General features: G+C 50.4%; 2 protein-coding genes across 2 annotated transcripts; one reads left to right on the top strand and one right to left on the bottom strand.

Annotated features, from left to right (window-relative positions):
* Positions 1 to 42: 42 nt before the first annotated feature.
* On the top strand, positions 43 to 2732 carry PDZD11 (PDZ domain containing 11). Its single transcript, XM_064712835.1, has 6 exons — positions 43 to 210; positions 327 to 410; positions 868 to 924; positions 1124 to 1222; positions 1308 to 1368; positions 2000 to 2732. The coding sequence occupies exons 1-6, from the start codon at positions 124 to 126 to the stop codon at positions 2032 to 2034; spliced, it is 423 nt and encodes a 140-aa protein (XP_064568905.1). The 5' UTR covers positions 43 to 123; the 3' UTR covers positions 2035 to 2732.
* A 1549-nt stretch (positions 2733 to 4281) lies between these two features.
* Positions 4282 to 20655, bottom strand: LOC135447639 (ras-related protein Rab-6A-like). The gene is made up of 8 exons (XM_064712681.1): positions 20479 to 20655; positions 19086 to 19144; positions 17410 to 17463; positions 12481 to 12586; positions 11680 to 11791; positions 8769 to 8862; positions 7107 to 7173; positions 4282 to 6313 (listed from the first exon to the last, which is right to left on the bottom strand). Exons 1-8 carry the CDS (start codon positions 20555 to 20557, stop codon positions 6249 to 6251), a joined length of 636 nt encoding a protein of 211 aa, XP_064568751.1. The 5' UTR covers positions 20558 to 20655; the 3' UTR covers positions 4282 to 6248.
* Positions 20656 to 20659: the final 4 nt, after the last annotated feature.

The raw sequence follows: 20659 nt of genomic DNA, 5'->3' as shown, positions 1-20659 counted from the left end.
GCGGGGCGGAGCCAATCGCGTGCGGGTGCGTCAGGCAGGGGGCGGGGCGGGGGGCGGGTCTCGGCCAATCGCAGCGCGGTGCGTCGCTCTCGGGGCGCGTCCCAGGCGCGGCGGAGCGGCAGCATGGAGGGCCGGGTGCCCTACGACGACTTCCCGGTGGTTTTCCTGCCGCCCTACGAGAGCCCGCCCGCCTGGGTGCCGCCGCACGAGGTCAGCCCGGGGCGGGGGGAGCGGGGACACGGCCCGGGGGCGGCGGCGGCCGCGGGACCCCGCCGGGCGGGGGAGCCCGGCCCAGCCCCGGCTGAGCCGCCGCGCGTCCCCCGCAGCGCGTTTATCACCCCGACTACAACAACGAGCTCACGCAGTTCCTGCCCCGCACCATCGTCCTCAAGAAGCCGCCCGGGGCGCAGGTGAGGCGGGCGGCGCCGGCCCGGCGTTCCTGGGCGCGGTGTCGCGTTCCCGGAGCGTTTCCCGACAATAAAAGACGCTGGGATCGCGATATTCCCGACCGGCAGCGTCCTGGCACAGTAAACTGCTGTGACAGGCGTGGGGGGGGCAGGGTGGCAGATGCCAGGGTGGTGGGAAAGGGGTGAGGTGGTTCCCGATGTGGTATCTTGGGATGTGGAGCTGCTGGTGGATGGGAGCGGGGTCCCCTGAGGTGTTCCCGGTGGCAGGAATGAGGAGAGAGGACCTGGCTGAGCACCGCAGCACCCACGCCTTGGGTCCCTCCGGGAGGCAGGGCAGGGAGAACAGTCCTGGGGAACTGGAAGGGCCCTGGACAGGGAGAAGAGTCCTGGGAAATGGACAGAGAACTGGGCCAAGAGAAGGGTCCTGGTGACTGCATTTCCCTGCTGGTTTTCCCCACAGCTGGGCTTCAACATCCGGGGAGGAAAAGCCTCGCAGTTGGGAATCTTCATCTCCAAGGTGTGTCCGTCCTTGTGCCGTTCCCGCCCGGATCCTGCCTGTGCCGGTGGGAGCAGCTGAGCCCCAGGGAGGCTCTGCTGCCTCAGAACATCCTGCACCACTCCCTGCTCTCCTCCCAGCCCCTGGAATTGCTCCCAGGGCAGTGTGGGAGGGGAGCTGTGGGACATCCCCGGCTGCCATCCCTGCTCTCCCTTCCCAGGTGATTCCCGACTCGGATGCTCACAGGGCCGGGCTGCAGGAGGGGGACCAGGTGCTCTCAGTGAACGATGTGGATTTCCAGGACATTGAGCACAGCAAGGTGAGCGCTGGGATGGGGAATCCACCTCCCTGCAGCCTCTGAGCCCAGCACAGAACCCATGGAATGCTCTTTCCTCATTTTCCAGGCCGTGGAGATCCTGAAGACGGCGCGGGAGATCACGATGCGCGTCCGGTACTTCCCCTACAGTACGTGCCCGGTCCTGGGAGGCTCCTTGGGAAGCAAATGCCATCAATCCCTGCCCATTCCAGCCCAGTTTAGCAGCTTGAGGTCACTGATTGTTGATTTGGGATCAGGCACCACATCAGGATAATGAGGCTTGGCTTTCCACATAGGGAAACTAGGAGAGCAGGAAGGTGGGATGGCTGGGAATGGAAAAGTTAATTTAAAGCTCAGTACTTTCAGCTGATTATCCTTGAATGACACAGGAATGAGGTCTGGCACAAGTGCAAATGGTGGATATCCCTCCCTAAGGATGTTTGAATTGTGTGTGAAGGGTTAACTCCCAGATTCTACTTCTGCACCTGTAAAGTTCCAAGATTTAAGGGATAAAAAAGGGAGAAGTCAAACCAAACAAGGATTCTTCATAGAATGGAAAGTGGCCATTATGAAGAAAATAAAAGGAGTAGGGGAAGAGGGGGTTTTAAATTTCAAAAAAAGCATTTTGTTCTGAATGCCCTAAAATCACTAAAGTGACTGGTGGGGGTGCACTTTTAAAGCCAGAGGGTCTCCAGCACTGCCTCCACGTGGGAATGTGTGTTTTCCTGAACATTTTGGGTGATTTCCCCTGGCCATGCTCTCCTTGTCCCTCCCTCCCAGATTACCAGCGGCAGAAGGAACGGACAGTTCACTAACAGGGAGCTCCATCCCGCCAGAACCTCTCCACTCCTTCTTCCCAACGTCTGAGATGACTCCTCACGGTTCAGCTTTCACTGGAGGCACCCCTGGCCTGCACAGGATCAGCTCTTTCCCACGTGGGGAGATGCCAAGGGGCTCATGTGGCTGGAAGGTGGCTGGGGATTGAGGCTGTGCTCCTGGGAATGGGTGTTGGGAAAAGCTGGTAGGAAGTGGGTGCTGGGGGGCAGCTGCTCCAGCAGGATCCAGATTTTAGCAAGACTTCAATTAAGTGAGTTCTGGGCTGGTTGTGGATCCCTTGATCCTGGATCCCTGGTTGTTGAGCATTCCTGAGCAGAGCACAGGCATTGTCCTCCAGGAAATTCACTTGTTTCACTCTCTTGTGCCATGGAATTCTTTCCTTCTCCTCTCTCCCACCTCTGCTCTGCATTGCTGGGTTTGCTGGCAACTCCAGGAGTAAAATCCAGCCCCAGTTCATGCACAGCTCTGGCTGTTTGTGCCTCTTTGCTGATAACACCCCCACAATATAGGACTGGGATATTTGCAAATGTTAATTACCAAGTAAATTATCAGCAAATGCCTGGTGGGATCACGTTGTAATGGCTTCAGGACAGCCCTGGCTCTGACTTCTCTTCTTTGTGGTGTTTTCCACTTTTTTCTGTAAAAACAATCAATAAATCAAGTACAGCAGCCTGAATTCAGCTTCTTCCCACTCAGGAAGTCTGTGTGGAGGTTGGGATGTACCCACCATGAGCTCCATTCCAAGGAAATGCTGGGACAAGGCTCAGCTCCAGTCACCCTTGCAGCCTGCAGGAGAACATTTGGGATCTGCAGCTGTTTCAGGGGCTTTTCCCACTGACTCTGCTGGAAATCAGCCCCTGGTGAGCCTGGAGTGTTCCAGCACTGCTGGGAAGGAGCAGGGCAGGATTGTGGCTGTGGTGGCACCAGCACAGCTCCAGGAGCAGGGCAGGGAACAAGGAAAAGAGATTTTCACTCCGAATTAAAAATCAGCTTTTCCACCAGGGGAATGAACATCCTGGAAGCCCCTGCAACAAGGGAAGGAGACCTCTTGTATCCCCTCTCTGATTTCCCACAATCTCTGTGTCCCATAGGGAAGGAGAAGCTGCAGATCCAATTTCAAGGTTGGATTTGTCCCTCCTGCTTCAGAGCATTCCCTGGCAGGAGCTCCAGGTCTCCCCTGCCTGGGGCAGCTCCTCCCAGGGAATGACTCAGGTGTTTTCCTGCTGACCTGGCTGACAGGAAAGAGTGGATTCTTTCTGAAGGCACATTCATGTTTTGGGTATGTTAATTAGCAAAGCTTCAAGGCCACCAGAGTCCATTTCATCCTCCAGAATTTGAGCAGTTGCTGATTCCTGGTGGGAAAACAACAGCTCCAGAAATACTGGAATTTTTTTAGTGACACAAAACTGGGCTGGGAGGCACAAATTTATAAAATCATGGACTGGCTTGGGTGGGAAGGATCATCCAGTGCCTGGATAGGGAGGGCAGGGACACCTCCCACTAGGCCAGGTTGCTCCAAGCCCTGTCCAGCCTGGCCTTGGACACCTGCAGGGATGAAGGGAGCACTGCCAGGGGTTCAGGCTGCAGGGAAGCAGCACTGGCAGAGTCCTGCAGGTCTTGCTGGAGCAGCAGGATCAGTCCCAGGGGTGTTGCAGGGCAGGGCTCACCTGAGAGGCTCCATTCAGAGTCACATTTGCATCCACAGAGTCCTGTTGTTATCCCAAAATAGGGATCCTTCTTCCCAAGCTTTGGTAACCTCCCCCAGGGCTGAGATCATTCAAGCATGTCCAGCCCTAACCCTCAATGAGGCAATTCCAGCCACAACACCTTCCAACACCTGGACATCACTTCCAGCTCATTACCTGCTCAATTTCTTGGATTAAATCTCAATTTTTGCTGATCAGGCTTGAAACTAACAAAGATCAAACAAACATCAAAGAAAAGACCTCCAGAGAACATTGTTACATATTCCACATTTTGCAATAACATCAGCAAAGTCCTTTCTCCTCCTCCATCCTTTCTCCCTCCCTCCTGTCCCTTGTTCTCCATTCCTCCACCTCTGTCCTTCTTCATCACTCATCCTTCCTCCTCTATCCTTCCTTCATGCTGTCTGCTCCATCCTTCCTCCTCATCTTCCTCCTCCATCCCAGCTCAGGACAGGAATGTCACAGCTCAGAGCAAACCCCTGTTCCCCCCCAGCCCGCCGTGGCAGCAGGAGAGCGCGGTGTTGGTGAAATAACTTTATTTATTTAGTGATACACTGTGGCTGTGTCACACAGTCCTTACTCAGAGTTACAGTCACACTTACTCGCTACAGCTACAAGACAGCGGGGCCGGACACACGGCAGGAACACATCCAGAAAAACAGTGGGAAGGGAACTATGGGATTCACTAATTACCCCCCGCCCCTAATTGGGGTCTCCCCCCTCCCGCCCCGGTCCGTGACTCGAACAACACGAAGGGACAGCAGAGCTGCCAGGGAGGGACAGGGACAGCAGAGCTGCCTGGGCAGGGACAGCAACACCTGTTCTACAGACACGGACACCGACACCAGCAACTCCCACAGGGGCTATGTACAGGGAATGGGATCAGCTTCCCGAGGGGTGGGACAGGACTCACATCCCAGCTTCCTCTTGCGGCCAGCTGGCCCAGGGGAGGGGACTCTGGGGACCTCAGTGAGCTGCTGCCAGGCCAGGGCTGCCACATCCCAGCACAGGGCTGTCCCTTCCCCTCCTCGGGTCAGGGATTGAGGGACACCCTGCCAAGGGAAGGGAGGGAGTGACACTGACCCCCCCGCCGTGGTCACACTGTGCTCACTGTCCTACCACAGCTTGCTCCGTGTCACACAGGCCAGGTGGGGACAGGACAGCGGAATTCTCCTCTCTGCCAACTTTTTGTGGACCCAAAAGCCCAGGAAATCTCTGAAAAGTTCTATGAATTAATTCAAAACCAGGAGCTGAGGGAAAGGAGGCAGCTCCCAACCTCCAAGGCTGGGGAGTGACACCAGAATTCCCTTCAGCAGCATCCCATCCTCCAATCCTCCACCCACTGTGACAGGAATTCCCTGCCACTGCTCCCCTCAGCTTTGGCAAAGGTTAAAACTCCCCCAGGAGTGAATTGGCTGCTGGTCCCACCCCAGAGCTCTGCTCCAAGGGCAGAGGCAATGGGAATGATTCCATCAAGCAGCAACCTGGGAATGAGAGTGGAATGTTGCCCTTCCCTCGGCTGTGGCTCTCCTGCTCCGCATGAAACAGCTCCCATGATAAAAGAACAGGAGAATGGAGACCAGGGAAGGAGCCTGAGGAGCATCCATGACTCCCAGGGCAGGTACTGTCCCTGCAGTGATGGATTCCAGGTCACTGTTCGCTTCCAGAATCCCTGAGGATCTCTCCCCACCCAGCCTCGGGCTGCAAAGCCTCTGGTCCCTCGTGCAGCCAACACTCACCAACATCCTCTGGATGGGAAGAGATTCCAGCAGGCTCTGGGATGTCCCTGCCACACAAATGGGAGCAACAAGGCCAAAGCTCTCAGAGTCTGGGGCTTTCCAGGGCCTGTGTGACTCGAGGGGCAAAACTGGGAAGTGGTGAGCAAGAGTTAGCCAGGGTCATCCACAGAAAGGAGAAACCAAAGAGCTCATGGGCTGTGTGCCCTGCGGGAAGCAAAGCCTGGGAACCTGCAGAGTCCAAAAAGGCAAGTCCAAGTGACTGGTTTAAGTTTAAGGAGCAGCCTTTCACCAGAGGAAGTGGGGATGCAGGACAGGGGGCTGGAGAAGGCAGGGGGAGGATGCAAGGCAGGAGGGAAGGCAGAGAACCCACCCCCCCAAAGCTTCATTTTTGTCTTCCCTAACTCGGCAGCTTTTCCATGGCATTCACAAGATACATCTGAGCAGGGAGGCTCCAGGTGGGAACAGGGGGAGAAAGGGAGGAAGAGAGAGAGAGAGAGAGAGAGAGAGAGAGAAAGTGTGAAGGGCACCGTGGTGCCAAAGTGCAACAACATAAAAAAATAAACTCAAATGACAGGACACTCATTCTGCACTCAGGGCTCAAACCATGCAGTGAGAGGGGAGCTGGGGCTGCTCCCCACCAGTACCCAGGGGTTCATTGCTCGCTTGGGGATGGTTTGGCAGCCCCGGGGGCGATGAGCGCGATGTTCTCCAGCCCGGCCGCCGGGGCTGCCGCTGCCGCCAGGGCCGTTAGCAGGAGCAGCCGCTCTCCGTCACTGGCTGCTCGGGGGGCTTCTCTAGTTTGATGTCAATCACTGCAGGCACAGTCAAGGAATCACCCAGGATAGGGTTTGGAAGGGTTGTTTGGGGTCTCTGCACAGGCAAAGCCAGGCACGTGGTGAGACGTCTCAGAGGATGGGCAAAAAGAGAAACAAACTCTGGTGTTACAAAGGTGTGGAAATTCCAGCCTCAGTTCCAGTGCAGAAGCAAAATTTGTGCTGGCCATTAGCTGTGTACATTTATATCTGGCCCACAAACAGGGTCATACAATGCTTGGGTTGGAGGGGACCTTAAAGATCACTCAGTGTCACCCCCTGCCACGGCAGGGACACCTTCCACTAGCCCAGCTTGCTCCAAGCCTCATCCAACCTGGCCCTGGACACTTCCAGGGATCCAGGGCAGCCACAGCTTCTCTGAGCACCCTGTACCAGGTCCTCACTACCCTCCCTCACAGGGAAGGATTCCTTCCCAATATCCCATCTAACCCTGCCCTGTGGCAGTGGGAAGCCATTCCCCCTCGTCCTGTCGCCCCAAGCCATCACAAATATTCCCTTTCCATTTTTCTTTTTGGCTTCTTCAGGTCCTGAAGGCCTGAATTAGGTCACCCCAAAGCTTCTCTTCTCCAGCCTGAACAATCCCAATTGTCCCAACCTTTCCTCATGGCAGAGCTGCTCCTTCCCTCTGCTCACACTCCAACAGCTCCGTGTCCTGCTTCAGCCACATCCCTGCAAAGCCCAGCAAAGCCCATCCCCACAATGTGCCAAAGAAAGTCAGTAAGCCCAATTTAACACCAGGTAATTGCCCAGTTCCATGGGAAAACAAGGATACTGTCTTCTTTGCTCTTCTCTGGTGTGCTGTCCATCCCAGGTAAGGCAGCAGCCACACGGCGGAAAAGCTGGAAAGCAGCAAGGGAGAAGCTCAAGGCTTGTCAGAAACAAGTTCCTGTTAGAAACACTGTTTTACAGCAGGACTCTGAGTCTGAGCTGCACAAACTCCGTAAGTGGGTACTTTAGCAGGCAGAGCAGTGATCAAAAATGCCAAAAGAATTTTATGCAGGATATTTAACAGGTTTTAAAGAACTTATATTAAAGAACTTATTCAATGCCTACAAAAAGCCAGTTTTACTTTACCTGTTCCTGCTTGAAGAGAATGTGGAATTAATTAGTAACATTCTTCCAGGGATTCATGGAACTCCCTCCTGCACTTACTAAACATCATTTACCATGTTCAGCCTCTGCTTGTGCACAAAGGGTGCACATTTGGGGATTTCTGATCACTCAGCTGGCACTGAATATTCCTCTGTGGAACAACAGAGCTTTTAGAGTCCTTCAGACCAGTGCTGCTGCCAAAGAGCCATTCCTCAGCAGAACTGCTGGTTCCAGGGAGCTGCACTTACACTGGGAAGGGCTCTGCTACCCCCAGAAAACCTGGAAAATGGGTTTGCAGCATTCCTCAGTCAATGTTTGGAGCACAGACACTGCCAGGCTGCTGAACTCTCTGCATGAACCCCAGAGCGATCCCTGCTGCTCTGATTTCCCTCTCAGCCGCCCCTCAAAGGGTTCCTTGCAAAACCAAGGTTCCAGTGAAGTGCTGGGGTTTGCAGCTTCACATCCCAGCTCCCCTCACAAACACCCACTGGGCAAAGAAGGCAACAGGAGTCAAAACCCACCACTAAAGTGGGTTCAACCCAGAACAGCCACAAAAACTGAGCCCAAAGCCTCCCAATCCCACTGTGGGGCTGTACCAAGCTGCTGGTGTGCAGCAAACCCCTGAGGATGTTTCCAAATCTCCTCCAGAGCTCACAGCTCCTTATTCCAAGCTCTGGGATATCCAGAACAATCCCTGAACCAGTGGAGAGGGGAATCACAAGCAAGAAGCAAAGGGCACAAGCAGAAATCTGAGAAATTCTGCTTAAAATGAAAATGTAGAGGTTGTTTTGCTCTTTGGTTGATCAAACAGTGGCACTGGACAGTTCCTACCCTTTGAGATGTTCCAAACTCAGCTGGAGTCAGCTCTGGGCAGCCTGCTCTGAGCAGGAGGGCTGGAAGGGGTGATTTCCAGGGATCCCTTCCAACCTCAATTCCCCTAAAGTATTTCAAGATTCTCTGGCTGGCAAACAGAAGGAGAACTTCTACTCCACTGCATCAGCAGAAACAATTCTCCCCACTGATGTCAGCAGTGATTTCAGCAAGCAGTGCATTGACTGTGAACCAAACCAAACCAAGTTCCAGCTGACTGGCTGCACAAAACAATGATTTTCCCCCTTTCCCATCCCTCAGCACATTCTGGAGTGAGTCCTCCTTTGTTTCAAGGTTTAGCTTTGACAGGGAATCATTAACTCAACAGGAAAGGAGCTTGCACTACACAAACCAAGAAACATCTCAGGGGCTGGCATAAAACACAAGGAAATTCCTGCAGGATCCCAAATCCACCCTGGAGCACACCCAGAGCAGTGAATTCCTGACTGAGAACACAGCCTGGATGTGTTACCTGTTTCACATTGTAGCCAGTCTTTGCACTGGTCTCAATGAACATCACATTCAGCTCTTTGGCTCTCTGTTCCCCTTCCTCTGTGGTGATTTGCCTGCACAAAGGTGGAAAAGAGACACAAGGAACAGAAGGAAAAGTCAGAGATGGCTGGCAGTCAGCTGCTGCTCCCCTTCCAAGAGGGTTCAGCCCACCTCAGGACCTTGGAGGCTTCATCACCCCCAAGTCTTCCAGCTGGGAGTGAAAACACCTCAGGGAAGCTCCCCAGGAACCCCTGGAGCTGTGGCAGATGAGCAGCACAGGATGAAGCCTGTGCACAACACCTGAGCCTCACCCACAGCACTCCAGGCCAGGAAAAATCCCCACACTGAGACAGGGATTTCCCAAATCTGACAGAGGGAATGCTGTGAGGTGACACAAAGGCTCCAGCAGCAGGGACAGTGCAGCAGCTTGGGGACAAGCACCTGGAACTGCCCCTCTGTGTCCCTTTAAGTCCTGCTTTAGCACTGCTTTCAACACACAGCACATCCAGCTCCTGGGCTTTTCTCTCTCCCTCCTCTACAGAAACCTGTCTCCAGTAATGAGAACAAATCACAGAGCACAAAAACCAAACCAAAGCAAAACAGTCCAAAAATGAGAGGAAAGAAAACTGCAGGGAGAAAGAAAAAACCAACAAAGGAAAAAACCCAGCCACCAACTGAAGCAACATTGAGTGGAATGAAAAACTTACCAGGCTGCACTGAACAGGAACAGGGCTATTTTTAGTGCTGCTTTTTGGCCTCAGAATCTGCCTCATCCCTGTTTTTTATCAGAGAATGAATGGCTTCCCTGTATTCTGCCTCAAAAAAAAATATGTCACCTCTGTGACACCAAAGGTGGCTTTGTCCAGCCTTTACAGGCCCAGAATTTCAGCCTCACAAAACCCCAAGGTCCTTTGAAAAGAAAGGCAAGGCAGCTCCTGCTACTGACACCTGGATATTCCCTTCCCCATCATTCCAAATCCCAGCCCACACTGGAATTGTCACATTCAGCTGCCAAAATGAGAATTTCCAGTGCTGCATGAACTTCAGCTGTAGCAGCTTCAAACAATTTTTGTGGTATTTTTAATTCTTCCAGCAGTGCTGGGCCAGCTGTTGTGCACCATCAGGAAATACTCCAAGGCTGAAATGATCCCATTGGCCTTTCCAGCTTCACATGAAACTGGATTTTGGGAGGAATTAGAAATGCCAGGTTATTCAGTCAGGGAGCTGCAGTCATTCCCAGCTGCCAGGAGGGCTTGGGAGAGGCTCAGTGGCCAAAATCCAGAGCTGGCTCAGGGACAACATCTTGGAGACAACATCTTGGATTTTGCTTTTGTGAACAATTTCAGGAACACCATGAATTCATCACACAGGGAATTCTTAAGCAAAATGAACGTACACGTTTTTATTGTATACCTGTAGCTCTCAGCAGCAAGTTTTAGGAATATTTTCAAACTGCAAGGCATGGGATATCTCAAAATGCTTCCCAGTGAAGTGGGAAAAGCCAAATGGAATTATCCCTGCTTTTCCTGCTGGGTATGAAAACTAAAAACCTGCAGGGCAAAGAGCAGGTTTATTGGGACACAAAACCACCAGGATGACAGGAGAAAATCCACATCACAACACATCCTGAAGCGATGTGTAACTGCAGGAGTGAGCAAAGCAGGGGTTAGAATTAAAAATGTGGGAATGTCCCACAATGGAACACTCAGATCACTCTGCCCATCACCCCAAGAAACGGAGTAAACCGATATTCAAATAAAAGCCAAGATTTTGTTGATAAAACATTAATTTCATCCATAAATTGTTCTCCTTTGATCAGGAAAACCTCGTGAACAGCCAAAGCACAAGAACTTGATATTTTAAGACTTTGTTTTGCTGTGAGATCCAGGTGTTTCCCAGTTCTACCTTCCTGAGGTGATTTTCTGTGCATCAGATCAGAATCCTCCTGTGGCTTCAAGCCCTCACACATCCCCTGACAGCCAAAGCCCACATTTCTGGGATGTTGAGGATGTTTCATTTGGAAGGACTGGAACTGCCTGGTTCACTCCACCTTCCCTTTGCCAACTGCCTCTGGCACCACCCATTAAAATAAAAACCTTCCTTTATCTACACTGCTCCTGACACCTTCCTAAGGAACAAATATCTCTGAAAATATTCAACAAAATCCTTGTTAAATCAACAATCCAGAGAAGGATTTGAAATAGGAACACAAAGTAAAGCCTGTGCTCTTCTAAGACCCCACTACATTGGTTATTTTGGTTGATGTGCTGTAGAATTAAGAGTTTTAAAGGAAAATGCTTTATGGCACCTCCCAAAACATTAATCTGTGTCATTTTAGGAGTCTAATCAAATTCTTGGGTCTCTCTTTTGGGGAAGGTTGGGTTTTGCTGATTTGGTTTTCCTTTTACACATCCACAAGCTCAGTTTGTGTTATGTATGACATGAAATTTATACTCAGAGAAATTCATACTTTTAGATCAATCCTACAAAAGTTTGTGCTGCTTCTTAACGAGGAGAAATTGTGCCATGAACTTCCAGCTGCATGTGCAGAGAGAGTGGGGATAATTAGTGGAAAACAGTGAAAACCAGCTGATTTCCTTGCTTTCACAGGCAGCTTTTAGCCTTTACCTCAGTGTGAAAAGGAAAAATCAGACAAAATACCCCACTGAGATAATGGTGCAGAACCACTTCAGCAATTTTTTTTTTGTGAATTTGTTTTAAACTATTTGTTGGACAGCAAAGGGAATAACTTTTGCTGAAAGCAGAAATGAGAATTTCCTGACAAGCAAACGATGTTGTGTTTAAAACTAAGCCTTGTTTTAAGGGCAGCCTGGCCCCAGTAGTCCCTGGTGGCTCTGGGCAGGGCAGCAGGGCCCAGGGTCCCCCATTACCTCTTATCTGCCAGGTCGGTTTTGTTCCCCACCAACATGATGATGACGTCACTGCCTCGCTCTGTCCTGACGTCATCGATCCACTTGGAGGTTTGCTGGAAAGAATTCAAGTCTGCAGGGAAGAATGAAATAGCAAAGCTGAGGATAAAACTCCTTTATGACAGGGAAAATGCTTCACTTGTACTCAGGTGTGTTATAGTGGTTTTTTTGAGTTAGGTCTAATAAGCTTTTGGATGTCTATAACACACTTAAGATAGCTCAGCTACTTTTGGAGGCAGGATGGCTTCTGCTGCAGTGTTGGAAACAAAAAGGTTTAATAAAAGGCAAAATAAGAGAGAAAAACTGAGCTAGGTGCAGGAGATCTTTGCTTTTGGCAAAACACTTCACAAAAGCGATTTGTTTCTTTGTTCACTTCTTTTCCTACTAAATTGCTTAGGTGGGACTTTTGATAGATTAGATAATCCAATCTAATTAGCTATCATTAAGTTTGAGGTGAAGTCCTTTAGACTTATGAGGTGGCTTTTTCACCTAATCGAGGAGAGAAACCTCTGGGCTTCTTTCCTTTTTGAGGGGACAAAGGAGAGTTTTGTCACTCCATCAACACGGGGCACATTCCTATACAGGTGCTTCTCCAAACCTCCCCATCCCACAGCAATTATTTCCCGCCCAGACAGAAAAACAAGGAAGGCGTGAAAACATCTCTGATTTTAATGATGTTTTTGCAGAACTTGTGGTTGGAACTTCTCAGTTCTGCTGGTGTGGGGTGTTTCTAAAGGAGCCAGCAGAGCTGCCAGCACTCACTTGTGATGTCATAGACCACGACGGCGATGGTGGAGTCGCGGATGTAGCTGGGGATGAGGCTGCGGAACCGCTCCTGCCCCGCCGTGTCCCAGAGCTGCAGCCGCACCTGCTGGGGCCAGCCCGGCCCACCGAGAGGAGAGAGAGCAGGAAAAGCCTTTAGGGAAAAGGACACTTCCACACCCAACCTCAGCAGCTGGGCTGAGCTTGCCATCTCGCCCCAAATCCAACCCCAGCAGAGCTGTTTCCAGGATCTGTTTGTGAAGTGCTTTCATTCCCTCCTCTGCCTGCCCAGAGATCCTGCTACTCCCAAACATCTCCAGGATTTGGTTCCCATCTCGTTACTGGGGGGAGCCAACAGTCCAGCACTGATCTCCCAGGATTATGGATGGGATCTCCACAGGACTCATAGCCTGGAGCATCTCTGATCAAAGCTTTTCCCTCAGGACAGACACCAGGCAGGGGAACAACATCCAACCTCCAGCATGGAGCATCCATGTGGTGGCAGTGGGGATTTTCATGGGATATTGAAGCAATGATAACTGAAATTCCAGCAGAAATGAAAGCAAGTGTTACACACTGCAGGGTTCAGGTGATGCAAAGGGCATTGGGGTCTCCCTTCCAGAGCAGCACAGGAGTCAGAAAAATGCTGCAAGAGTTTGACCCCAAATAATAACAGTTATTATTATATATTATTATATATGACAGCTCCAAGGTCTGGGACCTGCCTGGCTGAACCAGCACTGCTCAAAAACTCCCAAACGCCCCAAACAAAAAGCTTTCCACATGGAAGTCCTTTTCCTTCACCCACAGTGCCTGAAAACAGGATTGCTCCTCCTTCCCAACAGCTTTCTGGAGGCAGCCACTGGCTCCCAGTTTACAGCCACAAATAATCCCAGCAGGGAGGCAGAGCACTGGTTAATGAAGCAGCTCATCAAGGAAAAAGCAGCTTCTTCAGGACCAATCACTGCTTGTTTAGGAGAGGAAGAGAAGCTGATAGAGCACAGGCCTGCAGTCAGATTCAAAACAACATCTTATCTCCATCAGGGAATGTCGAGCTGATGCCCTGGGGCTTAAGGAAGATTAGGGTTTATAGTTAAAGCAATTAGCTCTTGCTTCATTTTGACGGCAGACTTGATTACAGGAGCAGAAGTCAGGGCTCTTCTCTATGCCAGGAAACTCAGGGTGACAAAGTGGGAGCACCTGGGCAGTGTCACAGCAGAGCTGGAAGATCAGGCTGATCCCTTCCACACCCTCCCTGGACACTGCTGCTACCCTGGAATATTCCCCAAGAACATTCACCCAGGTGGTGACTGAAACACCCCAAACCTTCAGACTCACAGCAAAAGGCAACTGGAGAAAGCATCACAGAGCTGGCCCAGGTAATTTAATTTGTTAAATTTATTTAATTTTATAATTTCGTTTAATTTGTGATTTGTGCAGGGTAAAGTTATTTGAGGGAAGGTCTCCAGTGAGTAGGTACCACACAGACACCCCCCTGAAGTGACCCAGGTTTCCTGCATTTCTACAAGTCCAGGTTTGTGTGCACCCATTTTAGAAGGGAAAACTCAACCACTGTGGGACACCAGGAATGAGCCCAGCCTTCCTTAGGAACAACCTTCAGAAGACGCCTGAGCTGAGTATGGACTCCCCTAATGGATCTCTCCACCTGCATTTTGGGATGTCCAGCACATCAACAATAGCTAAACAATTTCATTGTGCCCCCACACGTACCTGAGCACGTCCCTGCTGCAACACAAGAAAACTTTAAACCTCTCAGTCACTAAGAACTGTGAAAAAATTAAATTATCTGCAAAGATCAGCCTGTTACTGAAGAATTATGAGATCAGCTGCCACTTAATTTTTTCTGACCTGGCTGGGAGCTGTTAAGAACAGCCTGGACTGGCAAAATGTTTCCAGCTGCTTGGACAAACAGCATCCTGTACCTGCACAGTGGGAAAAATGATGGCAAGCTGTGCATCCTGCCCCCCTGCCTCAGCACAGGCCACCACCTGCACATCTCTGTGCTCCCCAAACAGGCCAGTCTGACACCATTTGCACCAAACCAGGATTTCCCCAGGACTTCTCTGGGAGAAATATCAGGAAATTATCTGCCCTGAATAGTGAGATTAAGTCACAGCCTATTATTTGTTAAGCACTTCAGCCTAGCAGAGCAAAACAAACACCTCACTCTAAACTTGTTTGTAACAGAATAAAGCTGGGCCAGAGCTTTTCCACCTGTGCTGTTTTCTTTACTGAAATTCATATAAATCCTGATACTGTAGATTAACAAACCCCCCACCAGATCAAGTGGAATCAATAACAAGGAGTTACAATGAAATAATTCTCTTCATAACTCCCTATCTTGTATTAAAACATTCATGTCAAGAGTTAGAGAATTTCCCTCTAAGCTTGTTTGTTCTTTAGAAATTGTGGTTGTTGCATCTCTCCTCTTTCAAAAGCTCTCTTGTGAGTCTCCAGGTCTCTTTTCCAACAAAATGGGAATCTTGAATCCTCCTAAGTCACTCCACAGCTTCTGTTTTAAAGGGTTTTGTTTTACCTACTCTGACCATGTTCTTTTGCTTTGGCACCTGAAGCTGTTACTTGTATAACCTCTCTCCTTACCCAGAAATGAAAAAGAAAAATAATTTGGAAGATAGAAAAATAATTTAAAAAAAAAAAAAAACGAAACAGAAAAACAGTAAAGCTTTGCAAAGGCTACCAACAACCAGCAAAGACACAGGAGCTCCCAATCCCTGCCAACACCCACAGGTGGCTGATGGGCTATTTTAGCTCTTTTTGGGTACCACCACCACTTCCAGAGTAAGAAATGTGTTAAAAGCAAGGTCCCTGCAGAGCCTGGGCTCCATACCTACTTGTGATGTCAAAGACAATGAGAGCCACAGCAGAGTCACGGATGGAGCTGGGAATGAGGAACCTCTCCTGGCCGGCTGTGTCCCACAGCTGCAGCCTGATCTGGGAAATGGAAAAGTGCAGGGCAAGGGGAAGGGGAACAGCAGGAAAATGGAGAACAAAACCAAAACTCAAGTGAAATCAAAATAAATAAAGAAAAATAAGTTGCAAAGCAAAACTAAGGCAACAAAAGGAAAGTTCAAATGGAACAGAAACGTGAAAAGAGGCAGCGGCACTTCCCGAGGTCTGGGAACATCCCTCCCTCCACACACCCAGGAATATCTCACACATTCCAACACCAGAAACTGGGAGAGCCCTAAATCCTCCTCATGGCACCAGCTAATATGAAAAATGCACAGCCAGGCCACAGGGATCCTGACCCTAAGGACCCCCTCAGCCCAGCCTGGATGATCCCACTGGAAAAGCAGAGGTGGTGGAAGCCCCAAGAGCAACCACCCTGCAGGCTGGCTTCTCCTGCACTGCACTCCCACAGGGCTGGGAGGATATGGACACACAGAGGAGGAGGAACTGCTCAGTCTGTCAGGAATGAGGGGAACTGCACATGGAGGTGGCTCCTGACAGCCAGGACTGAGGATGGGGCTTCAGGTGGCTCCAGCTCACTGAATGCCACACATCCCAATGCTGGCAATGTCACACAGCTGCCCTTCCTGGGAGATGGTTTTAGAGAACCAAATTCCACATGTATTTCATGGAATCCCAGAATGGTTTGGGTTGGATGGGATTTTAAAGCTCATCTCATTCCACCCCTGCCATGGTCAGGGATATTTCCACTATTCCAGCTTGGTTCAAACCCTGTCCAACCCAGCCTTGGACCCTTCCAGGGATGAGGATTCCTTCTGCTGGCTTTTGCTGTAAGGCCATATCAAATCCACCAAAGCACACATCCCAGCTGGAGGCTCAGCATTGCTCATTTCCAGCCCAGAAATCAAAGCCTGTTGCAAAATCCAGCATTAACCACATCTGAGAAACTATTCCAGTGTCTGAATTTTCTCAGCTTGTTTGCTTGTATCTGTCCCTCCTCTTATCTACACTCCACACCTCTGTTATCTGAACAGGCTTTGTGGGCTCTGTGAACCACTTACATAACCAGGAAAGCTCACAGCATTCCAACACTGGGAGGAAAATGGGATTTTCTGGATAGCAGAGCAGCAGGTGAATGACATCCTGACTTACACAACCATGAGAAACCCACATCGCTATAAAATCACACAGACATCCACAGGTGTCCAGCAGCATTCCCAGGATCTTTGCCTTAAACCAACATTAAAAAAGGGCTTTTCTAAGAGGGAATCATTGCTAAAATGGCAGAGAAATTCTCAAGAAATTCAGCACACACAATGGGAAGAGACTTCTTTGGAAGCAGCAGGCCCAAAGCTCCCCACAGCTCTGTCACACTCCTCACACAGCAGGAAAATGGCAAAAAGGCAAACACTGGCAAAACATGAGCAAACCCACAAATACTGAGAGGAAATCCAGGAGAAGGGAGTGAGAGGTCTCTGTGCAAACAGGAATCTCATGCAGGCTATATCCCAAATTGCTTTATTGCAGGTGGTCAGAGCTGTGCTACCACAGAACTTCCTAGGAGGAGGAATGAGGTCTAATCATGAAGGACATCAAGACTTGGAACACCAACTCCTTCCTTGGCTTTTTATTGGCTTCAGGAGCTGCACTGCATGAGCCACGTGGGTCCTTTCCAGCTCAGCATATTCTGTGCTACCTGAGGTCTGCTCAGCCCTTTTCATCCTGACAATCCCAGAGGCAGAGCTGCAAATTCAGGGAGCAAACTGCACCTAAAGGAGGTGCACACAAAGGCAGCACATTCCCTGGGATGTGGCCATTATCCGGCCCCAGTTTTCCATGGAAGACTTTGACTTCCTGAGAGAGGTACCAGATCTTGTACCAGTGATGGGATTCAGCCCAGGCTGGTTCTCTGGAGGCTGCTGGAGGAAGGGCCAGGGGAAAGAGCCCTCCCAGCCATCCCAGCCCTGCCCCACTCACCGTGCGATCCTCCAGGTACATTGTTTTGGACAGGAAATCAATTCCAATGGTTGCCTGGAAAGAGGAGAAGCATTAGGAGCTGTGACTTGCCTTCCAGCATCCCCTTGCTGCACAAACTCTCACAAATGTTCACAAACTTGTTATGAAGCTGGTGAAGTGATTTGCCTTCAATTGCCTTCAACTGAGGTGATGAAAACAAAGCAATCTGGGGATCTGCACCAGCTGCATTTCACAGCATTCCTCAACACTTCTCAGCTCCACAAGAACCTCTGAGTCTGGATTTTAACCTCAGACATTCCTGCATCTCCACACAGATTGTATCTGAGCTGGCAGCTCCTTCTGGCCTGCCCCAATTCAGTCTGGTAAGAATTATCTTGGTAAAAATACCCAAAAGGTAGAACAAACGAGATCTATAAAATATGGGCAGCTGAAAGCTAAAAAGCCATTTTTATCCAGGCCTTTCCACTTCAGAATGTGCTTCCCTTCCAGTGACATTCAGCAGCTTCATTTCCCAGGCAGGTCTGCATCCACTCCCATTCCCATTGCTACAGCAATTGCAGCACAAGGCATTTAAAATAAAGCACTAAGTTAGGTGCACTCCCAGGCACTTCAATCGAGGAGCTGTCCCAGCTCATCAGAACCCCAGGAAAGAGGAGAGAGCTCCTGATGTACCAGATTTGAGTGTTTTAGGCAGATTATCCCCATTCTTAACACTCACAGCTGAATGTGTACCATTGGATAATTGTAAAGAGCAACACAGTCAGTTTTGGGAGGGAGAATTTATTTCTGGGAGGTCAATTTTTCAACCAGGCCATGGTTTATAACAACTACAACAACAATAAATAAATCTATGAGAGCATCTTAAAAGAGTCAGGAAAAGGAAGGAAGCACAGGAGAAGAAAAAACACAGGAAGCACAGGAGGATTGAGTTCCAGTGAGTGACTTGTCTTTGACTTCCAATCATCCCAATCTAACCCAGTAACTCTTCCAGGCTGAATTAAAAGATAAAGCCCTAATCTCATCTGCTTTACAGGTATTTGATATTCCCATGAAATACTTCTGAGTGCCTTTGATGCAATTAATTCTTCCCCAAACCTTCAGGCCTCTTACACATCTTCTGCTTTTCATCTGCAGCCTCTTCATCCCCACCCCCCTCTTTGCCTGCCAAGACTTCCCTGGCTTTTCCTATCTTTAGTCCTTTAGTCAAAAAATAGTAATAAAAAAATTGAGAGACAAAATATACCAAGCTGACTTCTGGCAGATCCATCTACACACTCCAGACTCAACTCTTCTGAAATGGAAGCTCTAAAGATAACAGAGACTAAGAATGTCAGAAGATGTTGGGTTTTTATCCATTCTCCATTTCCTGAGGCTCCCATATCCAGCACCAGAAATCCTGACCATAAAACAACATTCTCCCCATTTTCCTCAAGGCTTCTCACAGGATCTATCCCACATCCAAAGGGGATCTAAACCTTGCTCCCTTTCTGGACACTGCACTTCCTGACATCACACTGGATGCTTTGATTTACCATTTCACAGCACATTTTAACCCATTATCTGATCTTGAACTGACATCTCATGGAAAAATAGGCTCCCAGGCATCCATTTGAACAGCAGGGCATGGATTCATTAATATAAACATATTAAAAAAGCAAATAAATACTATCACATACCTGGTAAGTATTGTCAAAACTGTCATACATAAACCTGGTGATCAGGGAGGTCTTCCCAACTACAAGAGAAGAGAAAAAATACTTTCAAGCAGCAGTGGGAAAAAACAAATAGCACTGCTTTGGGAGTGGCACTGATGTGAGAGCAGCTGCCAATCTCAGGCCATTCCAGCTACACCTCCCTGGGAAACAGCCAGCTGGAAAATTCAGCCTCAAAATGACAGAGGCAGATCAATCTCTGCAGGTCCAAACTTAATCATGGAGATAACCTGGCCCTCCAATCAGGTGTGCTGATAACAAAGAACCTGTTGTTGGCTTTGGGCAAGCAATAAATCTGCTTTGTTACCCTGTTCTGCTCCTTATGTAATCCCCAAGTCTGGGACACAAACATCAAAACAAAGCAGGTGATATCCCAGATGCTGTTCTGCTGCCTCTGGCTGCGTGGAAATGCAATATTCCACACTCCCATCTCTCCTTTGTAACAAGATTTTAGATACAGAGCAAACTCTGGTGGTTTGTTTCAAAACTTTAAATTTACATCTCCCAATATCATCACAAGATAAAGTGCAGAACTGATAAGAAGTGAAAAACAGAGATAAAGCTCCAATTCTGGCTCAGGAAGCTGGAGGAAGCCAAGAAAAATTCAAAGGACACGGATAGAAGAGGAAAGAGGAATAAATTGCCTAAAAAGGTTGTGAAATTAGGAACACTGGAGAGGGTTAAAAACAGATTAGACAAACGTCTATCAGCAGCAATGTCAATCCTGCATTGGAAAGGCTGGGAAATCAGAAAACTTCTGGAAATCCCTCCAAGACCTCCAGTTCCAGGCTCGAGGAGAAGGTGAGGAGCAATAACCCCACGATGATTTGGGCTCGAAGGAACCTCAAAGCTCATCCAGACCCACCCGTGCCGTGGGCAGGGACACCTTCCACAGCCCAGGCTGCTCCCAGCCCTGTCCAACGGGCCTTGGACACTCCCAGCGAGAAAACACCACGATCCCGGGGAAAACACACAACTCATCCACCCGCTCCCGGGGAAGGGGCACAAAAGGGAGGCCCTTTGAGGCAAAACAAAACCCCGGGCTGCGAGGGAGGGAGGGAGGGAAGGAGGCCGCGGCCAGGGGGGCAGCGCAGCCGCCGGGAGCCCCCGCAGCTCTGGGGCCGCCTCCCCGCCCGGGCTGCGGGCGCACTGCGGGCCCGGGAGGGCGGAACGGAGCCCCGGGCGATGGGAAGGGCCGGGAACGGAGCCCCGGGCTCCGCCCGCCGAGGCCTCAGGCCAGGCCGCCCCTCCCCGGAGCGCGTCCCCCACCCCGGGCACGGCGCGGCCTCGGCCCCAGGCGCTGCCCCCGCCCCGCACGGCCCCTCCCGGTTCCGCCCGGGCCCGGCCCGGCTCTCACCGCTCTGCTCGCCCAGAAAGACGAGCTTGAACTTCCTGAGCGGGTTCCCGAAGTCGCCGCCGCTGCCGGGCGCGGACATGGCGGCGCGGGGGGGCCGAGCGGGAGCCGTGATGGGGACAAGGAGACAGCGCCGAGCGCCCCGGTACCACCGCCCCGCGCGTCACCTCCGCCGCGTCACCGC

Source organism: Zonotrichia leucophrys, chromosome 4A (assembly GCF_028769735.1).
Source record: "Zonotrichia leucophrys gambelii isolate GWCS_2022_RI chromosome 4A, RI_Zleu_2.0, whole genome shotgun sequence".
In the NCBI taxonomy this organism is placed as follows: Eukaryota; Metazoa; Chordata; class Aves; order Passeriformes; family Passerellidae; genus Zonotrichia; species Zonotrichia leucophrys.
Note: the sequence above shows the minus strand (reverse complement) of the source record. Positions and strands in the feature narration are given on the sequence as shown.

Coding starts and splice junctions, on each gene's coding strand:
- LOC135447639 (XM_064712681.1), bottom strand. CDS start 20,557: ATGTCCGCGCCCGGCAGCGGCGGCGACTTCGGGAACCCGCTCAGGAAG. Junction 19,145..20,478: donor CTTTCTGGGCGAGCAGAGCG/GTGAGAGCCGGG, acceptor CTTCTCTTGTAG/TTGGGAAGACCTCCCTGATC. Junction 11,792..12,480: donor CGTGGTCTATGACATCACAA/GTGAGTGCTGGC, acceptor TCTTCCCTGCAG/ACTTGAATTCTTTCCAGCAA.
- PDZD11 (XM_064712835.1), top strand. CDS start 124: ATGGAGGGCCGGGTGCCCTACGACGACTTCCCGGTGGTTTTCCTGCCG. Junction 925..1,123: donor TGGGAATCTTCATCTCCAAG/GTGTGTCCGTCC, acceptor CTCCCTTCCCAG/GTGATTCCCGACTCGGATGC. Junction 1,369..1,999: donor CGTCCGGTACTTCCCCTACA/GTACGTGCCCGG, acceptor CCTCCCTCCCAG/ATTACCAGCGGCAGAAGGAA.